The sequence below is a fragment of the Habropoda laboriosa genome, unplaced genomic scaffold (assembly GCF_001263275.1).
Source record: "Habropoda laboriosa isolate 0110345459 unplaced genomic scaffold, ASM126327v1 scaffold34, whole genome shotgun sequence".
NCBI classification, from domain to species: Eukaryota; Metazoa; Arthropoda; class Insecta; order Hymenoptera; family Apidae; genus Habropoda; species Habropoda laboriosa.
Window position 1 is genome coordinate 1,342,509 of NW_017100142.1, and position 23,788 is coordinate 1,366,296.

General features: G+C 40.6%; 4 protein-coding genes across 4 annotated transcripts; 2 read left to right on the plus strand and 2 right to left on the minus strand.

The window, feature by feature from the left end:
- Nucleotides 1-1,691: 1,691 nt before the first annotated feature.
- LOC108571933 (coiled-coil domain-containing protein 65-like) lies at nucleotides 1,692-3,420 on the plus strand. Its single transcript, XM_017934094.1, has 6 exons — nucleotides 1,692-1,912; nucleotides 1,984-2,273; nucleotides 2,424-2,546; nucleotides 2,604-2,837; nucleotides 2,912-3,132; nucleotides 3,226-3,420. Exons 1-6 carry the CDS (start codon nucleotides 1,692-1,694, stop codon nucleotides 3,418-3,420), a joined length of 1,284 nt encoding a protein of 427 aa, XP_017789583.1.
- A 130-nt stretch (nucleotides 3,421-3,550) lies between these two features.
- On the minus strand, nucleotides 3,551-10,928 carry LOC108572722 (dolichyl-diphosphooligosaccharide--protein glycosyltransferase subunit 2). Its single transcript, XM_017935002.1, has 11 exons — nucleotides 10,238-10,928; nucleotides 7,532-7,740; nucleotides 7,204-7,335; nucleotides 6,828-6,988; nucleotides 6,603-6,742; nucleotides 6,079-6,454; nucleotides 5,657-5,836; nucleotides 5,317-5,542; nucleotides 5,006-5,221; nucleotides 4,467-4,638; nucleotides 3,551-4,206 (listed from the first exon to the last, which is right to left on the minus strand). Exons 1-11 carry the CDS (start codon nucleotides 10,284-10,286, stop codon nucleotides 4,064-4,066), a joined length of 2,004 nt encoding a protein of 667 aa, XP_017790491.1. The 5' UTR covers nucleotides 10,287-10,928; the 3' UTR covers nucleotides 3,551-4,063.
- A 118-nt stretch (nucleotides 10,929-11,046) lies between these two features.
- Nucleotides 11,047-21,155, minus strand: LOC108572712. Its single transcript, XM_017934990.1, has 16 exons — nucleotides 20,973-21,155; nucleotides 20,637-20,897; nucleotides 20,290-20,546; nucleotides 20,018-20,213; nucleotides 19,640-19,936; nucleotides 18,851-19,534; nucleotides 18,445-18,745; nucleotides 18,165-18,295; nucleotides 17,963-18,090; nucleotides 17,419-17,795; nucleotides 17,254-17,314; nucleotides 16,758-17,055; nucleotides 16,158-16,634; nucleotides 15,915-16,057; nucleotides 12,796-15,819; nucleotides 11,047-12,042 (listed from the first exon to the last, which is right to left on the minus strand). Exons 1-16 carry the CDS (start codon nucleotides 21,097-21,099, stop codon nucleotides 11,047-11,049), a joined length of 7,758 nt encoding a protein of 2,585 aa, XP_017790479.1. The 5' UTR covers nucleotides 21,100-21,155.
- Nucleotides 21,156-22,561: 1,406 nt separating this feature from the next.
- LOC108572194 (activator of basal transcription 1-like) lies at nucleotides 22,562-23,745 on the plus strand. The gene is made up of 3 exons (XM_017934397.1): nucleotides 22,562-22,841; nucleotides 23,056-23,245; nucleotides 23,319-23,745. Exons 1-3 carry the CDS (start codon nucleotides 22,661-22,663, stop codon nucleotides 23,602-23,604), a joined length of 657 nt encoding a protein of 218 aa, XP_017789886.1. The 5' UTR covers nucleotides 22,562-22,660; the 3' UTR covers nucleotides 23,605-23,745.
- Nucleotides 23,746-23,788: the final 43 nt, after the last annotated feature.

The following is a 23,788-nucleotide window of genomic DNA, read 5'->3' on the forward strand; positions in this document are numbered from 1 at the left end:
GAGTGAAACTCACAACTATCGAATCCTATTTAAACGGAAACGCGAGCGGCTACTACTCTTCATTATCACTTACTCGCATCTAGCGCGCATCTAGCTCGAATTAGAGAGAAACTTGTATTTCTTTCATTCAAATATATTCTCCTCCTCTTCTTCTTCTCTCTTTGGCTCGTCGTTTGTCTTTTATTCCTCGACATACACGTGCATAACACAAGTATCCGGACGCCTGGCAAATCTTAAGAAAATTCCTACTAATTGAAAGGTCTGTTATCATAGAACAACTATTTTTATTACACTTTTATACATATACAATGTATCGTATCGATGAGCATCAATCTCCTCTTGACTCCTGTTTTCAGTTTGACATTAAGTGTGTTAGGGGCTGTTGAAGGCGAGTCACTCAAGATTTAGTAAAAGTATCTTATTTATTATATACAACAGATCTTTCAATTAACAATTAACCAATCTTGTTGTCAGCCAGGTGTCCGGATACTTATGGTATCGAGCACATCTGCGAACAAATGAAATTCTTTTTGAAAGATTGAAAAGCAAAGTTTCGTATCGCAATAGCGCTGTTTAACCTTACTCACCGATATACCACCCATCTTTAATCCCAACTTGTACTCGGAACGTAACCGTAAACGGATGGCGCATCGTGGTTGTACTCACTCACGTATCCACTTCCGTAATTGGTGCTGTACGTGTAATCGGTACATTGAATCGGCAATGTGAAACATGTAATAGGATCCAACTCACTTTTTCACTTTGTACAAAGCAGCTCCGACGAGTCCAGCACCAGCGAGAACTTTAACACCAACCACAGCACCACCGAGCAGAAGCGCTTTCTTACCAAGTAGGGGAGCTCTCTTCACTCGAATTACTTTTTCTCCTGCATCTCCTTCCGCTCCGTTCTTCTGAACCTCAACGAAACGCTCTTCTATCTTCCCATACGCGATCGGGAATAACGCGCGAGTATCATCAGCCAGCAGTAATACCGCCAGCAACAGCAAGCAGAGCGATTTCATCTGCAACAGTATGCGAGAAAATTGTTAAAGGTGAACAGCACACGATTAATTCCACCGACGCTAACCTCGACAAAATTCGTCGACTCGTTACGAACATGCAAAATATTCCAATGCTTCGACGCCAATCACTTTTATATGTACGAGAAACCCAGATTTTTATCCCTTCCACGTAACGACGCGTCTGCTGGCTTCAGTTTGAAAACCGGAATTCACCAATGTCCTTCTCCTCAGCCTCTTAACAACTACAATCTTTGTTTAACCCCTCCTCCCGCTTTCTCAATCTCGTGCCACTCAACTCAACTCGTCTCGTTTCGTCACATCACATCGCATCTCATCTCGCAATTCCTTTAAAACCTTCCATTTTCTTATTTCTTTCCTTCCCCTTTTCTCTCCTTAGTCTAAAAACTATCGTATTTCCTCCCAACGCGATACATGTTGCCGGAAACGACAAGTTTACCAAAGCTTTCCGCTGCTACCAAAGTTGCTCGAAAATTTCAAACGGAACAGCCGAACGACCATATATCAACCATCAGCTTTCACTGAACGGTGCTATATAACCTTCGAAATATCAGGTTATACCAGCAGGTATTAACCGATTAAAACCGAATGTCGCTGATAATCGATTGTTCGTAACGAGTCCTTAAAGAGGAGAAGGAGAAGAACCACGAAATGGCTCCGAAACGGAAACGAAAACCACAGAGAGATAAGACCAATCGAGATCTCAATAGAGAAACTCTGTTCCGCGAAATTAATCGCAGCGGTTTCGGCACGGAACGCTATCTTCCTTTTTCCAGAGAAATGGTTGCACGTGTAAAAATGCCAGACATCGAGAGGAAGGTCGAAATGGCTTGGCAGACTTTGGAACATGCCATCGATCTCAAGGACTACCGGTACAATGTCACACGTATAATCCATGGGAGTTATGAAATTTACATTATGGAAATTTCCTACGGTTTTACAGCATCAGTTTGCTATTGGACAGTTTGCAAGAGGCCCAAGAGCAACGTCGAAGTGCGAACAATGCCCACGTAGAGATAATCGATCGAACGCTACTGGCGCATCAAGCACGGCTGCAACGCATCGATACGCTCTTTTATGGAAACCTCGAGACCACGTTAGCCCACAAAGTTCGTCGACTGAAAGATATCAACGATTGCCAGAACGAAGAAGAAATTGCTTTACGAAAAATCAACTTGCTCGTAAATTATCGTGGTGTAAATGCCTCGAGCGTCGCAAGAAGTACCGCGATCAGTAAGATATCATAAATACTCCATAAAATTATCCTCTTCCTCTTCACAACCAAAATGAAAGCTACTCCCTCTTCTTCTCCTCCCGTTCCAACTCATTCGACAAACAACATCACCGCGATCCAATTATTTAACACTGCTCTCACTGCTCAAGGTAAAATCGACGCTTTTATGGAAGACGGAAAAAATGAAACAAGGATTATTACCACGCAACTGCAGAACAAACTCGAAAATCTTTGGAACCATTTGCGAAACATTTTCTCTGATTATCTACAAAGTGCGTTCTTAACCTGGACCACCTTACAAATATTTATCCTACGTTTCGTTCTATCAGGAACCCAAGATCGACGAAAGGCCTACGAAACGATTAAGAAGAAGGACGAGGTCGATTTGCAAACGATAACTCGACAATACCTGCGTACCGCCACTCTTCTCGAGGAAACTGCCAAATTTCGAGAAACAATTCATTCTTACAGGATCGAATCTGCGATCCGTATACGGGAAATCACGCAACAAGCAAATTCCTTTCATAACATCTACCGAGAAACGAACCAACGCTTCGCATCCGGTACACCACACCTTCACCACCTTACTCCCTTCTCAATCACACAGGATTAATCGCTGTAATGAATCATTTATTAGGGTGCAAAATAGATAAGCATCGAATAACGAGCATGTCTAAAGAATACAGTCGTACCGTAGAAAACTTAAAAGGGTGGACGATGAAAGCTCAACGTATACTCGCTTTAGTGAAAATATCCCGAAAATACGAGACGCAAGATGAAAAAATACTTCCAACGATCGACTGTCATCCTGCGCTGCAATTACCTACCACAGAAATCGACGTTCCTTTACTCGAAATGGTTACAACTTGATTCGCTGCTTCCTTCCTTTCTGATACATTCCTATTGGAAATCCTTCAAATTAATCATTGCCACGACAAATCTCTCTTCTAGGCAACCAAGGACTTTCAAAATTCAATTAACTTTTGGCGTCGACTGGGCTTTGCACAACTAATCGCCAGAGAATTACGTATCGAGAAAGATCGTTTGTCGATGCACGCAAACGGTTTACAAAAGTTGGCAAAACGTTGCCTTATCATCGACCAACCGAGTCCTCCCCCACTATGTCGTCATATCTTCATAGATTAATAAATATTATGACAAAGGTTTATTAAAAATTACTTTATTATTATCATCATCATCATCATCATCATCATCATCATCATCATCATCATCATCATCATCATCATCATCAATCATCAATCATCATCATCCTCCTCCTCCTCATCCTCGTCACCGCCGTGTCAAATTTATCAACCTAACCTACCTAGCGAGCATAGACCTCGCTATACCAACTATACTTTTACCATCTCTACACTTATGTCGTACACAGTTCAGATTATAGTTATACTCATATTAGGTCGGAATAAGGGATGAAACAAGTCAAGTGCACAAAACTTTCAATTTTTTACGCATTCCTGTAACACATGTATATACTAAACGATATACCATCTTGTTACCAAATAAAATTCACAACATCTACAGCAATTCGATACAATCGCAAATCTCGCTTGTTTCGCGTATAATTACAATAGAAAACAGTATTGCTATTGCTCGTGTCGATCCAAATTTTACGCTACAATCAACGCGATAAACATTATTCGTTACGAAATACCCATGATAAAACCAGAGTTCCTTTATATTATCTCCTTCTTCCGTTTAGTTTATTTCCCATCGTATAATTCGATCCAAGAACGCCAGTCTTATGTTTTTCCTCTTCTGCTCTAATAAGTTAATGTGATTTATGTTTATGCGCTATACGTGATAACATTTTATTGCCTGCGAGGAACGTTACGACCCCAAGACCGAGGAGGTATCGAAGGGTAACGAACATGTTCAATTTTAGCCAAAATATCCCGAAAAGTATGAAAATACCTGAAAAGTGTAAAAAAGAAAACGATATAGTTGAATCGATTAACGAGTATTCTTTCGAATGTCGTCGTAATCGTCTACATTTTTCAACAATGTCGCGAACATTGGGCTACAAATGCAATATATACAAATGCAATTACATTTGCGAAAATTTCACCGTTTTTTTTTATGCCCGATTTTAATAACAAATTAACCAAAGCATCGCAATCTGTCTAGTATCGGGCGCCTTATATATATACATACATGATCGAAATACTACTCACTTCCCAGTCCGAGATGAAATGTAACAGCGCTAAGTGAAAACGGAAAGTTCGATATGTTTACTCCAAGTTTAGCCCATAATAGAAGCAACAAGAGAACCGGTGCTAAACATAAGCCTGTAAATAGGTTCGAAACAAAGGCCGGAGGTCTTTTCTCAGGTTCACGGAACATGTGCTGCAACATATTAACGTAGATACATTAATACACACCGGGTATATACTTCGGCGCGATACGCTAACACGTAGTGTCTCTTAAACAGAGATCAAGTTTGCAGAAATGTCCCCGCCGTCCGAGTGCTCGGATCGATAAATATTTCAGATAGTATTCCATTTCGAACAATCGAAACATATATACTCAGCGGCATTATTTCTTTTCCAATGTTATGGAGGTGACAGAATCTCGAAACATTTCCTCTCACTAACGAACATTGGTTTTTCCATGAATTTAATAATTAGTCAAATTAATTAACGCACCTACTAAAAACCGATAACAATCAAAACAGATAAACGAAAAATCAGAGAATCACCGACACTTTTCATACCTGTATTTCCGGTTTGGTAGTATAGACGTTCGACTTGTACTTGTAAAACACACTTTTATCTACCCCCCGTTCGGTCAAGGTCCGTTCAGGGAACTTCAAATTAACTGTTGCCACTGTCCATTGGAAGGGGTTGCTCAACACTGCATCACCAACTATTAATTCCACGTTGTAGTCTCCGCTCTGATAATCGAAATTCACCGCCGCAGTTCCAACTGGCTGAAACATTTCGACAAACGGCCAACCGATAATATATTTTCATACAGTGCAACTCCAATTTCAACTTGGACCTAACAGAAACCACAAACAATTACCATGTCGAACTTATACAGATGCGATGTATCTGGTTCAGCGACGAAAACAATTTCCTGTCCCTTTTTACTACTGTCCTTTGAATCCGACGCGGAAGAAAGCCGCACGAATGCTTGATGCGTGCGCATTGACTTTTTATTACCGCCGTCTTTCAATAAAAATCGCATAACCAACTTTTGTTGAGAGTCGGCTTCCACCTTTTGCGATAACTTCTCCGGGAAAATAACTCTGTAATCGGGGCAGTGTTAAATTCATCCACATATTTCCATTACATTTCAAACCGACGTAAAGCCGACTTGAAGCCGATATAAAACCAGACGCCACACGTTTCAATTAAATTACCGTTCAAGCTTTGGCTGAGTAGTTTGATCAGCATCAGCGGTTCCAATTTCCATGTGATCTACCACTACCTCGCACAAAACTTTTACCCGAACTGTATTCGTCACCGATCCTGCAGTCACTGATATCTTATAAAATCCACGTTCCGGTTTCATTTCCATCAGGTTCATCGTATATAATGTTCTGAAATAGAACGAATATACGATTAAAACCTTTTCCAACACTTCTCACTTTCAAGTAACAGTACGAGGAAAAAATCTGTCTGTTCAACTTCTTGATCTTCTTCGTGAGTCGAATGAAAGATCAAAGGGTCGTGTGAACGACATTTCTTTACCCCAAGCTATAACCGACTTCGAGTAAACATCTGACCGAATCGGTAAAGTATTGGGGAACACTGATCAAATTTTAATGCTCTGTCCACTCACTTGTCTGCTGGTACAGGCTGCAAACTTTGCTTATTGAACAGAACAACATCGTCTCCGACTCTCGTTGCTGAATTTGCAATCACTTTGAACGTCCCGGTTACCGGATTCCCTAGTATGTCACAGACTTTTACCGTCACCAAAGGCTGTCGTGTAGAAATGCTAATTTCTTCATTGGCTAACGTTACGCACATCAGTTTTTCAAAATCGTTATTTGCCAAAATCATTAACGCGGAAAGTAAACTTGTAACGCCCCTTGGTGTTTGCACAGAACGTCGTGATAGGAGATAATTTGCCAATTTAACTGTCTGCTGGGACGTTAATGGTGGTTTCTTTTTCAGTGTGCTCGACAGTTTCAAAATACCGTTTACTAGGAAACCTGAGAATCAAATAGGAAGAATTACCTTACTATATCCTGTGTCCGTTTATTAATTAATTCACTGGTTAAACGATAATTGCGATTCCTTTCGCAAAGGAATTCAACGACGCCTCGTTCATCCTGCAAAATTCCTACAGCTAACACTTACTTGTTACAGACAGACCACCCTCGAACTGTAAATACTGTCCATCTACTTCATCAGCTTGAATAATGGCGTCCTCGATGCGATCAAATGCAAACGCACCGCTTGTTCCAAGGTCTGAGGCGATGTGAAAAGCATAACCCAAGCTGTTTGTAAAACATCCAATTAACAATAATTACAACTCGGCCATTTATTTCTCTAGGTTTAAAATATCATCGAAGTGAAACGTACTTCCATATATTGTCGTCTTTTCTTAGCGCATTTTGTACCGCCCTTATTATTTTATCCACTTTGTCACGCGACAATTTTTCCGACAAAGCAGTCAAGCCATTTACCGCGTAGTATAATTCCACCATATTCGAAGTATCCTTCTCTATTGCGTTCGTCAACACCTATTTAGATGAAACAAATTCTCGTCAATATCTTTGACAACAGACTAATGCATTACTAATGCGTATAGTAGAATCTTCATTCAGTAAATGTAATTATTCTTCAAAATAGAAATTCGGTAGAACGAAAGTTTTTAACATCATTATATCGAAATACAATATTATATCGCGAGCCGTATCATTCAACATTTTATATTTTAGTTTTTAGAAACAAGTACCTTTGCTATATTGGATGGAGGATTAGCTTGGCAATTTCCCATCACATGCCACGTAGACGCGATATGAAAAGCTTTTTCCATTGTAATATTATTACCATTGTTTAGGACTTTTATCAAGAAATCACAAATGTCCTAAAAATCATAGAAACAAATTGTTAATTTATCATCCAGTGATTTTCAAATGTTTCATCATACAAGTAATATTATCAGTAAGACTAATCGAATAATCATTATGTTTCAATTATAACTATATTTCATCAAGTTACATAATGCACAACATGATAGGAATCAAATTTCTCGTTAAATAAATAACGATGTGGTTCCTCACCTGTTTGTTCGGCAAATTTTCTCCGAGAAACGTATATCCATGGACTGCATAATACGTAAACGTTACATCATTGGACGTTAAACCTGGTTCAAGGATCTTCTTCAAATGTATTCTATCAGCCGTTGTTAAATATGGATTTGTCGACTGTATTATATCGGAGGCTGAGTAGCAAGTTGTTAAACCAACGATCGCGATTAACAATGGTAAAACTGAAAAATAATGCAACAGCATTATGACACGCTTTGCATAAATGCTTTTATCGACGATATCGATTGTTATCGAAGATAGAAAAAGATTGTAGAAGAAAATTTTGCACAGTTTAACCTCTTAGCTACCATACGCCACTATAGTGACTTTCGTGTAGGTTATCTTTTTGAACGGTACGCCACCATTAGTGGATTTCGCGTACGTTACATTTTCGAACGGTATTATTAACGTTAACGTGTTCGTATTATCTTATTATGTTTCTTTCAAACCCTTTACCATGAAAATATATAAAGAAATTATAATTTATTCATCTATAACTCATCTAGTTTCAAACTATAATTGCACTCGTTTTTTCAATGGTACTCTATGATAATTTTTTTTTCTTTGCATCAATCGATTCCTCGTGCGATTCTGAATGAAAAAGTATCAGCGTGCAATCGTGAAAAACTCAATACTTGTCGAAATATTTACCTCTATTTCCAGCATCTACTACGGTAAATGTTCAACCATTGCATTCTAAACATTTTCTTACACTTTTCATCACACTGTTCAGTTGTTCTACTAGATACACCCTGTACAAAGCGTTTCCTTCGAACCTGTTCAAGGTATTAACTAATCAAAGTTACATTATTCAATTAGACGATACACAGATTTTCGACAAACGAATTAACAAAGTAACCGCAAGGATCGAAACAGTAGTAAGAAAAAGTGTAACGAACGAACAACAAACCACCACTCACCAAGTATATAACCAAAGCGTAAAAAAATGGACACGTAATTTGGTATTGCGTGAAAATATGAATAACTATAGATATTCGCATCTAAATGCATATAAGGGAAGAAATTCTGAAACAATACACCATTAAATAATACCCACAAATATTCATGATGACGAGAATACCGGGCACGCCAGCTGCCACGTTGCTGCTCCGAACAAAATGGCTCTTCACCCATTGCGCGTGTACGAAAAAATGGACGATCCATCGCTCCGGAAGTAGTTGGCAAAACGAACTTACGTCTTATAGAGCGCATGCGTACAAACTGTACGACAGTACTGAACTTATCAATAGTTGATTGAAAATGATTGGCATAACCGCTGTAAATGACAACCAATTATAAGATGTTGAATTGCACAATTTAAAATCGGAGTCATACTTTCTTCGCAATATAAATTAGTTTTTCGACTTCTTTACTCGTAATTGCTATTACTTATCCAAAAATATTCCACGAAAAATGTCATAATATTCTCAATCTTGAAAATTTCTAAGGAATGCACAACTGCATTTATATTCGCAGGTGTGTTTACGCGATACGAGTTCTCATATGTAGGTGCACAATGTGATTGGTTCTAGGGATCTTGATTCAAAATATCAAGTACAATTAGTAACACAGTTCTGTCGATGACGTTTAACCAAAAATGTATCGAGTTACGGTTTTCTAATACGCTCGATAATAAAAGAGCTTCAATTATTAAATACATGGTGACATCGAACGATTTTGTGCCATATAGGAATCATTTAAATTTGAACGTAAAAAGTATGCATAAAAACAAAAATTGACGAAAAAATGTGTATGTAATTATGTTTATAATCGAACTGAATTATATCTCGGATTGTGATAATGATTGTAACGATACATAGAAGATAATAATAATAATTTCATTACCAATAGCGATAACGATTATGATGACGATGATAGTAAAAGTAGCAGTAGTACTAATAATAATAATGATAATAATAGTGATGATCATGACGACAATAACGGCAGTAAAAATAACACTAACGACTATGATCATAATGTCATTATACAATGAATTGTTATTATGTCACACTATTCGAAAATGTGTACAAAACTTAAATTTAACGTTAATGGATCTGTATAAAATGAATATAGCTAAACGTACAGAGAGTTTCATTTATAAAAAGAGCATTGCATCGTGCAATAATTAAGATTCATTAGCAAATAGTGAAACTTACACACGGCTATCCTTTGATCAAAACATTTCTCATCGTTTGATATGTATGTACATGGGTGTTCGCACAAGAGTGTGTCGATTGACGTAAAATTTATTTCAAGGGCATATTCTCATTTTTTTCAAGCGTATCAAACATGATTTATCTCGATAGTTTTGGTTGAAAGGAACAAAGGGACTAAAGGGAATAAATCGAAATTTAATGGAGAGAAGAGGATAATGTAAAGACAGCAGCAGCAGCAGCAGCAGCGGTGTATCAACATACGTTAACACAGTGATGCAACGAGACTATTCAAGCGTACGTACAAACTTAAATTAAATGCCAATGAAAGAAGAAAAAGTGAGATCTGTTGTTGTTGTTTTTCTTTTGTTACTTTGTTCATCGATCTCAAATTCGAAATGTAAAAATAAACATTACGTTGCGGTAGACTTTATAATACCGTAAGCAATAAACGGTTTGCGTGTCAAAGAATCTACGATTACACCGTTGTATGAACGTTTAATTTCCCGAATGATGGATTACAAACCTAAAAGTATCGTGTTGTATTCACGGATCGTTAGAAAGATGCACGGCATATAACTCACTGCCGCACAAATAAACGTACAAATGTGTCGATTGGAGAAATAAAGTCATTGGTCGTTCGTAGATCCTTATAACTAACTTATACTCGTATATACACTGACAGCGCACGTAACACGTATGCACCGTATTACATAATCTTTCGAGTGAATTTAAACAATATATTACAGAGTTCTTCAATAGGACTATATACACGTAGCGGAGGGGGCTCGGCGAGCGACAAAGAGCGTTCATTTTCGTCGCTTTGGTATTTACAAGAGTAGTGGTTTTTAATCAATCACGCCGAAACATTTTCTACAACGACGTTCGACTTCTTTCAATTCTTCTTTTTCTTTTAGTATTGCATGCATCCACCCACCCACACACACAAGCGCGCGCGCACCCAGAGTAAGAGATTGTAAGGTGAAAGATCGACGCGAAACCGGTCGACATTTACGTATCAAATAACAATAAACGCAAAATACCAAACTTTTTTATTTGGTACGAAAATATGACCGAAAATATTCGAGGAAACGAATAACCATCCTCCCATCTCTCTCTCTCTCCTCTCCCTCCCCATTTTCAATTGTATCAGCAGTCCCTCCGATATTTGAATCGAAGAGGAGCGCGCAACGATGTGTTTTTGTACCAAAAATGTGTCTGCTCGAGTTGAGTCACCAACACAACAACGTTCACATACCACAGGGAGGCATTGGTAATGCTTAAGCGATCGTTTCTTCAGTCTTTCGTTGTAGAGGACTCTTCGTCCGAGTACAACTAATCAACGGACTCTGAAGGGCCTTGACCCCACCGAGATTTCACTCTTGGTGCTTTGTTCGGAGTACAAGAGGCGATACTACCGTCGTCGTTAATCTTCCGCTTGATGCTCAACACGATCCCACTCTTTGGAACGAATTTCGAACGCGAGGATAACATCGTTTTCGATAAATTATTTTCGACATTCGGTGGCGTGGACGGGAATGGTGGGAAATCCTCGTCCTCGAGGCCAGGTGGCTTCGGTTGTTCGGGGGCTATATTTCGTTTGAAAGGTTCTGGAAAGGGACTCTTGTAAGGAGAAGTACTCTCGTGAGATGACGGAGACTCCGAAGCTAAAGCTGACAGTAACGATGGAGAAGAGGAGCAGGTCCCTATGATCGTTGGAAGAGCCTGCGGCTGTGGCTGTGGCTGCGGTTGCGGCGATGTCGTTGTCGATAAACTCGAGGGAACAGAATTTTCGGCCACGATCGATCCTGATGATGCTATTGCTGCTGCTGCGGCGGCGGCAGCAGATGCGGCTGCAACGGCTGCTAATTCCTCTTCAGCTTTTCTGATCAGATCTAGGTCGCTTAAAGAGCTCAACGTACTCTTATTTTCTTTCTCCTTCGAAACCGACTCTCGATGATTAGACGATATATCGAGCGAAGAAGCTTTCTCCGAATTGGTCTTGCCTGATCCGCCGACTGAAAGCTTCACGGCGGGAGGTGACGAGGAATATTTTTCCGAATTTTGGTACATCGAAGAGTTGACTGTGGTTAAAAATGTGGCGCTGGGCTTAGACGGTAGATAAGGGTCTACTTTCGAGCTCTCTTGTCGCTTCACGTTCGCCAAAATTTCTTGCAAATTTGGCGGAATCGTTATATTTGATACTTTCTCAAGAATCGGTTGAGTAAACTTTGAAATGCCCGGAGGTGGTGGCGGTGTGAATGACCTTGCATCGGAAGGACTGTAAGCTTCCTCGCATTCATCATTAACCGGTGGGTCCAGCCCTAAACCCTGAAATCGATACCAATCAAAACATTAATGGTCTTGCTTTGTGTATGCACACAATGAATGAATGAATGAAAGAAAGTAAGAAAAATAGAGGGAGAGAGAAAGTGGTGTGTGTGTGTGTGTGTGTGTGTGTGTGTGTGTGTAAAGATCGAAAATATAAAGGATGGGAGCTACCGATAGATTTTTACTTCTTCTCGATTGTTTCAAACGTTAATATTTCTTTTTTTCTTTTTCCCAGCGAATGGTCACCTGTCACATCATATCAATCATCAGATCAATATATCATTTCAAAGAACGTCGACTACCTGTGTGCTCGTAATTTAAACGACGAAGCGCGACGTTTAAACTTTGAACACGATCGCGTTTAATCGAAAGTACAATTTATGTAATTCTACGAATAGAACAGCTAATTAAGATTTCTATTAAGAAAAATGTGCATGTGCACACATGTATGTGTATGCATCGTATACGGATGCGTACACACACGCGTACATACGTGCATAATGAATATACGCAGACAGAGATGCGCGCGCGCAGCATGCAGGTGCGCGCGCGCAATCTTATACGTAGCAGCACACCTGCTGACAGAGAAGACTTGATTGAAAAAAGGCTGGCAAGAAGTAACGATCCGTGTGTAGCTCGTGGATAGGAATAGGATACCATGGGTAAATCGAAATCAATTTTATTTACAATAGGATAAAAGGAGAAACAATAACATTCGATTTTGTAAAAAATAAATCTTGGTAAAATTCTCACCGGCAGAGTAGGCGTTGATTCACCGAGAAACGACGAACTAATACTTTGTATTTGTTGCTTCTGTTCTTCGATTTGTCTATTTAGTTCCTCCATTTTTCGTTGGAGTTCGTTCGAATTTTTACTGGAAGAAATAATACCGTTATCGATCGTGGTACCATCGATACTCATTGAATTAGACATGGAGGATATGACGGTTGCCGTCGACGTCGAAGAAGCTCGCAAGTCGAGATCGACCTCCTGCTCCTCCTCGTCCATCTGACCGGGACTATAGGGCTCGTCACCGTCGTCCTCGATCGGTACCTTGCCTGGCGAGGAGGTAAGATCGATTTTCGAAGACAATTCCGGCACGATTTTACATATGGTTGCGGTATCGAGCAACGTACTCCTCGACATGCCTATGTGCGCCCTGTTCAAGCTGTCCAGGGTGGTTTGCGTGACAGGATGATGTTGCTTCTCTTTCGCAGATTCTGTTGTTTCCCGTTGCATTCCCCCCGTCGCTCCTCCTTTGTGATATGCATTCGTAGTAGTGGCCGCCGAGGGAGACGAGGACGCCGCGATAGTCGGTGTCGCCGTAGACGTAATCGTGGCTGTGATCATCGCCATGTTCCCACTCATAGGCTTGTCCTTCGAACCGGTCACCATCATCAACGGGGGTGTGTAACTTCGATCGGTATCCTTTTTCGACAATTTCATCGGTACGCTCGAAGAGGTTATACCGGCCGCGAGACGTTTCCGCTTGTTGCGAACGATGATCCCTAAAAGGAGATGCGGCCTGTGCTCCTCGAAACCGGGCCCGTTCAACGGCAAGAGAACCTGAGGTATCGTGCTTTGACTCGAGAAAGGCATTATATAAAAATCCTTTATATTCTTCGAGACATTTCCAACCACTCCGAGTCGACTTCTACTGTTCAAATAGCTATAGAGCGTTATGTACGGGATCTTTTCTTCGTCGTTCGCCGCGGTCAATCGAATCACCAGAATCTCTTTCGAACCGGTCTTCTTCATCTTCGAGATGTAATCCCAAACAGTCTCGTGACTTATTCTCCCAACAACGTCAACCGTGTCTGGCAAATCGTCCATCAAATCCTTCGCGTGACCGCTCACTTCTTGCGCGGTAATGAAAAACTTTGCTACGTCCACCATATTAACGAACCCCCTCCAAACTGTTTGCCATCCTCCCCCACCTTTCGGAGTTTCCCTTTCAACTGTCATTCCTTGTTCTTGTTCCCTTTCCTTGTCAATTTCTTCGTTAATGTCCGGCGTTTTAATAGTAACCGTTGACGTTGGCTCTCTGTCCGACACGTCGGAATCGTTCCCTCCGTCGATCGTGTTGTTGCTGGTCATCTCGTCCTCGACGTGCCGCCAAAGACGGTCATCGATCGACTTCTCTCCCGATGTTCCCATCGTCAAACCCGACTGAAACTCCTCTTTCTTTTCCGTCTCCCGCTTCTTCTCCTCCTCATCGTCATCCTCCTCTTCGCCCCTTTTCTCTGCATCCTTCGACAGATCGTAGTGAAGGAAACTGTCGCTGCCGCGATTTCTCGAACTGTTCTCGTTGCTTCTGTGCCGTTCTCGTTCCCTCTCCCTCTCCCTCTCCTTCTGTTTCGTCGTCTTCTCTCTGCTGCTCCTCTCGCGGACCTTCGATTTCTCCCGAGTTCTAGTTCTTGACCGTTCTCGTTCCCGTTCTCGCTCCCGACCCCTATCCCGTTCTTTATCCTTGTCGCGATCCTTCTCTCTCTCCCGTTTACCTTCTTTATCACGAGACTTCCTCTCTCTGCTCTTCTCCCGAGTCTTACTGCGTTCTCTATCCTCTCTACCGTGCTTGTTGTGCCTACTTCTACTCATACTCCTACCCCGCCTACTATCGCTTGTTTTCTTCTCCCTTCCCCTTTCTTTCTCCTTGTCCCTTTCCTTGTCTTTCTCCTTCTCCCTGCCCCTGTCCTTGTCCTTATCCTTTCTTCTCTTATCGTCCAAACTCCTTGACTTTTTACCGTCTTCCTTTACTCGCGACCTGTCCTCCCCTTCGTTCATCCTCTCCAACTCCTTTTCCGTATCGTCCACGGTCGACGTTATACTATCCGCACTGTTCAGTGCAGTCACGATATCTTGCACGGGAGTTTTCGGGTCAACGTGATCGATACCACCGTCGTTCTCGATTATTTGCTCGCCTTTGTGCGTTTTAACTACGATGGATTTCGCTTGAGCCATTAAATCTAACTCGTTCTTCTTGATCATTTCTAACTGATGCTTCGTCTCCTTTTCACGCCATTCCGCCAATTCTTGACTAGCCATCTCGTCAGGACTTAGCCTCACAACCGCGTCCGGCGTCAACGATCTATCGGCAATTTTTCGGAACAATGTCAAATTTTTCGTGTCCTTTATGTTGAACACCAAGCTTCTGTACTTCGCTTTGTATTTTGCCCCAGTGTCTTTGAAGTATTTATACAATTCCAACTCGATGTTGTAAGCTAGATCAATTATTTCCTCGTTCGTAAGCTTCAAATCTTCCGTTTCTTTTATACGGCTAGACAGTAACTCTGTCAAAGTTTTTCGTATGTTTACTCGAATCGGTTCGGTTTCAGGTTTCTTCTGTGGACTAGGTTTCACCTGCTGTTGCTTCGATTGCAAGCTAGCCTGTTTCAATTCTTGTTTCTTCATGTTTGCCGCCGTTTGCTTTGGCGACACTACGCCGCTCAGTTGCTTCGTTTGCGCCTGACCAACCGATTTTGCAGTTGCAGTTTTCAACAAAAGGGGACTCTTGTTCGTCTGAGGCAGTAACATTTGCTTCATTTGTATTGTTTTTGTGCTTGACGCTTGAATCTGTTGTTGTTGTGGTTGCTGTTGCGGTTGCTGCTGCTGCTGCTGCTGTAGTTGTTGCAGTTGTTGTTGCTGTTGTCCACCGGAGATTACCGTGATCTTTTTATTTCCCGCCGTTAAAATCATTTGCTTAGAACCTGGTACTTTTGTATACGTCATCTTCGGAAGATTTTGCCCTTTTACGGGTGATAGTAACGTAGACTTTCCCTTGAAGCACATTTTTTTCAGTGTTTAATACGCTTTAACGACAACTGTACGAAATACGAAAGGCAAGTGACGCGAAAAAGGATTTCCATACTTACCATTTTACCAGGTATTTGTGTTTGTATTGTCGATATTGTTTTCCCTATTTGCACTGTACCAAGATTATTTGTTCCAACAACTTCAAACGTGGGATGCTCCTTTAACCATGCGCGCAAATTTGATCTTGTCGGTGCATCAGAACCTTCAGAAATAATAAAAGAAAAGAGAAGAGAAACAATCTTCTCTCTACCTCCTCCTCTCATTATTGCAAATATCATCGTTAACTAACGTCGCTAACTTACCAGTTAATACTCTTCCAGATTTTCTCTCAAACACGATAACTCTAGCGTCAATTTTTGGCTTTGCGGCAGGATCAAACGGTGACGCCCTTGTTCCCTTCGGACTAATCGTTGGTCCTGTTGCTGCTACTGGTTTGTCTTTGGTCAACGTTTCTTGGGCATGTGCGAGTATACACGCGTCGGAGCAATAAATGCTCGAGTTTCTTGCTTCTTTTTTACAAACGACACATTGCATACCACTGGAATATTGAACACTGTCGTAATCGCAAGCGGAATGAATCGAAGACGACGTCTCTCTACCAAATGATGTTTGATGAAGAGTAGCAAGGTTTTTCGAGTTATCGGATACTGCGTTAGATTGGATCCGTTGTTGCTTCCCAGAAACGTTTTGTATATTCATTTTAGCTTTTGCTTCTTCGTCTTTTTTCTTCGAGCAATTCGGGCATACCCATTCTATTCCCTTTTCCTCCATTTGTTGTCCTAGAATAACCAAGATAACGAAAATAAACATAGAGAAGTATTAACGACAACCGCAACAAACAACTGGGGTGTTATTCTTCTATGAAAGTAGCTGAACAGTTAGCTGATTTTTCTTAATCTTACCCATGGCTTTGCTCACGTGTACGCATTTCCCATGAAACCAATCTTCGCATACGTCGCAACAAATCATAAAGCGATTGTTATGCGGTCGCTTGCATATACACCAAAGTCTATCAGGATCATCTTCTGAATCTGAATTATCTTCTTCTTCTTCTTCTTCTTCTTCTTCTTCTTCTTCTTCTTCTTCTTCTTCTTCTTCTTCTTCTTCTTCTTCTTCTTCTTCTTCTTCTTCTTCTTCTTCTTCTTCTTCTTCTTCTTCTTCTTCTTCTTCTTCTTCTTCCTCCTCCTCCTCCTCCTCCTCCTCCTCCTCCGCCTCCTCTATTACCCCTTCCTCCTCCCCTGCATCTTCCTTCTCAATTTGCTTTCTTTCCTCGTCTTCTACTCCCTCTTCCTCCTCCTCCTCCTCCTCCTCCTCCACCTCCTCTTCTTCCTCTTCCAGGTTTTCCTCCTCTTTTTCCATTCCAATGGCATTTTCACTTTGGTCTCCTCCTTCATCTACAATATTCGGGCGAATTTCGTGCTTGACAGATTGCGACGGCCTTTGTTGTTGTACGCTGTAACTGTGGGTAAATACCAAAGGTAATATGATTAAACGTTCAAACTTCAAATTATCGCACAATCCATTCATTTTCTTCGACTTCAACTTCAACTTCGTTTCACTTACTTAAGCTTTTCCGTTCGTTTCACAAGTTCAAAAGTTTTTTGAACAGCTTCAGTTTTCGCTTGTAATCTTTTGCTCCGAGTTGCCGGTGCCTCGATAGGAGGTAATGTGATTACCCGTCCACCGCGAATTATCTGAATAGGTTCCTTATCCTCCTTCCCAACTTTCCTTCCCGATTCTCTAGATACATTTGTGCTCGCATTGCTTGCTGTCACGACTGTTGTTGTGCTTGACATAGTTGCTGTTACGATTATTGCCGTAGGAGCATCACCCAACGGTTTGGTTCCTTCTGGCTCGGACGTGATCAAAGGTGGGATAAGTATATTATTCGAGGTTAATGACTCGGGTGTTGCACTTCCTCCTTGTTCGACCAACGCAGCCTACAGAGTTGCAGAATGTAAAATGAATGGGATTAAATATAAAAGAGAAAAAAATAAGTACGACTTTTTTTTCCCTTTTTTCATTTTGCCAAATAAAGTATAAAATGTTCGGTACTAAGATTTGCGAGAAAGTGTACTGGTATTGTTAAAAATGAAAATCTTAATACATGTTCGGCCAAGTCGACACCAAGTTCTTCTTGTAGCAGCAATGCTTCTGCGAGTAACTCTTCTTCGTGCTTACTAGCTTCCATTTCCAATGTAGCTAGCAAATGCTCCTCACCTTCTATAATACCACCTAAAAGGTACATGGCATTAGCCAAGTACAATGAATCGCGATCGGTTCAATGATAATCTCCCTTTAAAATCCGCGCTTACCAGAATCCAAAGTAGGCTGTATTTCTTCTGTCGCATTCGTTTTTATACCTGGTTTAGATTCTACTTCTTGATTTTGTACCAAAGCAACGCCAGTTTCCCGCTTATCCACCACGATATGGGTTTCCAAAACCTGCTATAGCAGAAATTTTACACGATTAACTCGATTCCGTAACAATTTTTTATGTATCAACATGAGCACAAACCTGAACGATTTGGTGCTGCTAAAGATGTCGATATAGATGATGACGACGACGACGACGACGACGACGACGAAGACGACGAGGACGAGGAGGAGGAGGAGGAGGAGGAGGAGGAGGAGGAGGACGAGGAGGACGACGACGACGAAGACGATGACGATGACGAATGTGTCGCTTGTTGTGTAAGAGCATTTCCACTTGCAACTGTCGATGGTGTCGTAGAAATCAACGATGTCACCACGTTTTCTTGAATTTTCGATTCGCCATTTGAACCGACGCGCCGTATAATGTCCGGAGTCGAGAAAAGAGCAGGTCCTAAGCTATCTACCATGTACGCTGGCGATTTACGATTCTCTTTCTTCAGATGTTTTTTTGTGCCTACAAGCAGATTGAAACTTCATTCGAAATATCCTCTTAGTGCGAGTATTATACGCAAAATAACTAATACAATATTGAAAAGCAATGTTAATGGTATTAACCAACCATCGAAAACTTTGTTATCCGTTGCTTTCCCCGAATCGATTTCCGTTTTTGTAACAGCATCTACTAAACCGTCCGATTTTCTTTTCTCTTTCTTCGAATCGCAAGATTTTATTTTCAATATAGCAGCAGCAGGCGAAGTCACTTTCACCGGTTGCTGCGGCTGCTGTTGTTGTTGTGGCTGTTGCACAGTTGACGTTTGATTTTGTATCACAGCAACAGACTGTTGCGTCGGAGACACTTGTGGTATTGCTCCCTTCATTTGTGCAACTGATACGTTCGATGTTATTGTTTTGGTAGTTACAGGTATTTGAAGCAGTTTACCATCTTTCGTAGCAAAGAATTTGGCCCCAGTTTGACCCAGAAATTTCCCTTTGGGAAGAACCACTTGCTTCTTTATGTCGATATTTTTTAGGTCATTTGGCTTCATGAGCACTTGTTTTTGTACAAACGTTACTTTCTGATTACTTCTTCCTTGTCCAGGCTTTGTAAGAATCATATCGCCCTTAATCATATTAGCATTGATCAAATTTGCTTTAACTTGATTCGTCGTTTGCAACGGTTTGTCAAAATTGACCGGAACATCTTCGCTCATCGCTGAAGACGATTCGATACGTTGCGATTCCTCTTTCTTCCGTCCAACGGCAGTTTTAAATTGTCTCTTACCTTTAACGAGACCAAATCCTCCTAATGAAATGATAATAATAATTTATTGTTACCATTCATACAACAAATTCAACAAATTCACACAGCAATTTCAGGTATATCTACTATACACATACATCATCTTACCTAATTTCTCGTCTTTTTCTGGACTCTTCATAGCATTCACGGCAGCAGCCATTTCCATGTCTAATCGACGAACTTGCTCCATATCCATTTGTTTATTGGAACCTCTCCTACGAGTGGCTGTCATACTTCCTCCTCTGGTTGTAAGACCTTTCCTACCACCTCTAGCTCTCATACCGCCTCTTTTAGGACCTCGCGGACCAAAGTCAGAGTCATTGTCAGATGGTGGATCTGAATCGGACGATTCCGTGGATGATGATGTTATCTCATCTTCATCCTCGTCATTAGATCTTGCTTGATCTAATCAAAGAAAGAACGGTAATAATCACGATGCAAACAGTGTTTGTTACTACAACACATCTGATGAAAATGGATGATTACGTTTTCCAATACCCTGCTGCTGCTGCTGCTGCTGCTGTTGTTGTTGTTGTTGCTGCATTAGACCTGTTAAGTTTCTCGGTACAGTGTGTGTGACAGATTTAGGTGTACTGGTTATACCGACGGATGACTTTGAATTGTTATACACGGAAACAGAGGCTGGTAGAGGATTTTTTCGCGGTCGGCCTACCGGTTTGCCCTGAAACAAATAACGTAACGATCAATTCATCGAGATTCGAAATCGTACATGCCAACTCCCATTGTAGTACACTCACAGTTTTTCCAACAACTTTCGGTTTTATTACGATTGTATTCTCGGTATCAGCACCGATAGGCGATGACGTTTTAGATGTACCAGGAGCAGGCGACAGTTGTCGCGCATATTGTAAACCATCGTCGGAAGTGGGTGAATCGATAACAGGTAATGGATCCCTTGGCTTAGGATCAGAAGGTGATAACCTACTTGTGTAGCAATGATCCAATTTAACGCTATACCTTATGGAGTTTTGTTGCTCTTCTACCGTTAACATATCTGTGAAATATGTCAGAGAAATTTATCGTTGGATCGATATGTTTAATTTGAATTATTGAAATGCAACAAAGAGGATAGTTGGTTAGGTACCAAGCATTGCTGTAACGTTTTCTCCAAGAATCTGTTTCGCCTCTTCGCTTTGTAAAGCTGTTTCCAACCGTTCCAACTGTTCCGGATCCATCTCCATGAAGGGATCGACCAAACTACTCGCATCTGTGGAAGTGCCTGTAGAATTTACCGCTGCAGATGTAAAAGACGGAGGATCTACGGTTAAAGTGATGTCTCCATTTTCTGTGTCTGTCTCCGCCTGGCCTACTCTAACAACGCTAACATTCGCATTGGATTGATTCACTGAAAATCAACGCCAACATCTGATGTGTCTGATGGATGAAGAATCTTCATCGAATGACAAACAACAAAACTTACGGATTAAGCTTTGCAAAGTTTCTTGGTCAACGGATATCGTACCATCGTCATTGACAATGATAATTAACGTATCGTCCTTCTTCTCTGATCCACCCTCCGGTGGCTCGATAACGTACGAGCTAGACATTTTTTTCTAAGCTAATGGAAACGTCGCAATATTTTCGATTTTCAACGAATTGGTCGTGTGAAAAACAGCAATTATCGTATCGTACTCGTATCGCGAATCGAACGTGTTCGATTGAAAGAAATTGTGCGAGTGGTGCCCTTGGAAGGGAAGAACAACGTTTGAACTAGCATCGAGAGTGCCGGAAGGAAATAAGCGAGAGTTCCGATTAATCAGACACGTTGTTGTTGGTTACATGGAAATGCAGTTTCGCTCGTGTGTGATACAAGCCGGATAAGAGACATCGAAGTAAATTGGACGCAACAAATTTTCAACGATCGGTCGGAGAAAGAGTGAAAAATGAGGGGAAAAGTGGAATGGTAGAAGGGAAAATTTGTGAAACATACAGTGTCGTGTGTGATTCACGTTCGTCGCGTTATTACCTTCTTTGCGAGTGTACATACGACGATGAAAACTTTCAACATCACAATTGCCACAGGGTATTTGAAAAATATGAAATTAAAGAGATATTAATCGGTGATAAGGAAGTTAAATACACAGCACCTTTAATGTCACACTTTGTAAAAGACATAACGTTCACGGTCAAGTAAACAGTACCGCCAAGAAGAGGATAGTCGCCATTTTGTTTGAGTCAGCCAAGTAACGTTTCCCAATAGTTTTCACTCAACCGTCGTTGTTTCGTTGTTATTAGGTTATTCCAAAGGAGGGGTATTACTATAAAACCTCTTCCACAGGATTTTCATGAAAATAACGTAATTACCGGAGAAATGAAACTTCTTTTCAACGATACATGATGTTACGGATGCACTTGTACCTTTCTACACACACTGAGACGCTGCGCGCTTCTCGTTGCGCAACAGCAAGAAGAGCAAAGCAGTAGCGCTGTGGCACGTTAAACGTATCACGTGAAATTGTTGTCGTCGGTGGTATACAATTTTGATAAATCTGATAACTGTTGATCCTCTTTCGTATTCTGTAACACATTCACTTACCATTTACAATTTATCCGTAACTGGAGATTTTTCAAGAATAGCAGTTTCATTCATTCTCCGTGAAATATGGCATACACATACGTGTATTCGATCTATCAAACTTTTCGAACGATAGTCATATGTTACTTTTTCCTCACCATCCTCTATCCCCCCTTCTTCTTTCGTATTTTGAAATCACACAAGAACTGTACAATTGTTGTTGCATTAATAAGAAGAATTTTTAGGTGTGATAAAAAAATGATTTTCTATCGCACGCACCTTTGATAGGTATGTACCGACATCGAGAAAATCGTATATAAAAAGGGACATAAAAGTTGGAATTAGAATTAGAAGAGTTACGATAAAGGTAAAAAGAAGAATGGAGGTTAGGAGAAATAGAATGAAGCGATACACAGCGGAGAATGAACACATCTGTAACGCGTGTCGCACGTGTCGTTCATGGTTTGTGTTGCGTTAAGAAGAGGAAGGGAAGGGGAGGAGGGAGTTTTAATAAAAGATCAGACGCGAATGAATTGAGTAAAAAGAAAATGGTAAGGAATATATTTATTCGGTGATTTGTAAAATTTGTCGAAATGGAGAAGATGAAAAGTGGAGGAACGATAGAATCTGATAGTACGACAAAAACAAAGAAACGAAAACGTGGAATTGTATATCTCTCTAACATAGCCAAGTATATGACAATTACGAAAATTCGTGAATTATTTTCGGTGTACGGGAAAGTTGGAAGGATTTACTTACAGTTGGCAGAAAATGGTTAGTTGTCACGTAGAAAGCAGCAAAATATGTTGGAAAAATGATGTTTCTCTGCGAAACATAACCTTCATTGTATAGTTGTTGTTTTTCTATCCAATTGGAACAATTTTCTTAAAACTTTTCAATTTTTTTCAAACTTTTGTTCTTCATAATTGTAACAATTGGGAAATTTTTCGTCGATTAGTATCGAATGCTGTACAGAATCTATTTTCAGAAATGGAACGGGGAAGTAAACCGAAGAAGCGAAAGAAAATGTGCGTAAAATTGTTTACCGAAGGCTGGGTTGAATTTGAAAGTAAAAAAGTAGCGAAATATGTTGCATCCACACTGAACAACGCACAGATATCTACTAGGAAGAAGAGCAAATTTTACGACGTTATTTGGAACATCAAATATCTGCCAAGGTAAGAAAATAAGAATAAATTTGTACTGTTGTTCGATATAAGAGGATGTCTAACATAATCCTGTGCTTAATAGATTTAAATGGATACATTTGAGCGAGCGTTTAGCGTACGAGCGTGCAGTACGTAAACAAAGGCTACGAACTGAAATTGAACAGGCGAAACGAGAAGCCAGTTTCTTTTCTCAGAACGTGGATAGAAGTAGAACATTGCGAAAGAAGCAGTCACAATATGGCAATAGCCTTTTCATACCACCTATGATAAAACAGAGGGATACGGATGCTGAAATCAGAAGCAGAAAGGAAAGCGAACCTACCACAACCAAGGACAGGACAGTTTTCCTAAAATCCTTATTCGGATGAAGGCTTCGACATGAGTTGGTTACTTATAGAAGAAAGGAAGAGTTTTGGCCGAAGGAGGAGCAAAGTTTTCTTTCTTTAGTTTTCTTTAAATCGAGTTACCTTAAGTCAATCGACGAACGTACAAATGTTGAACTACTTTGTAACGGGAGTACTTTCTCGGAGAGCTTCGTTTCAATGTATCTAA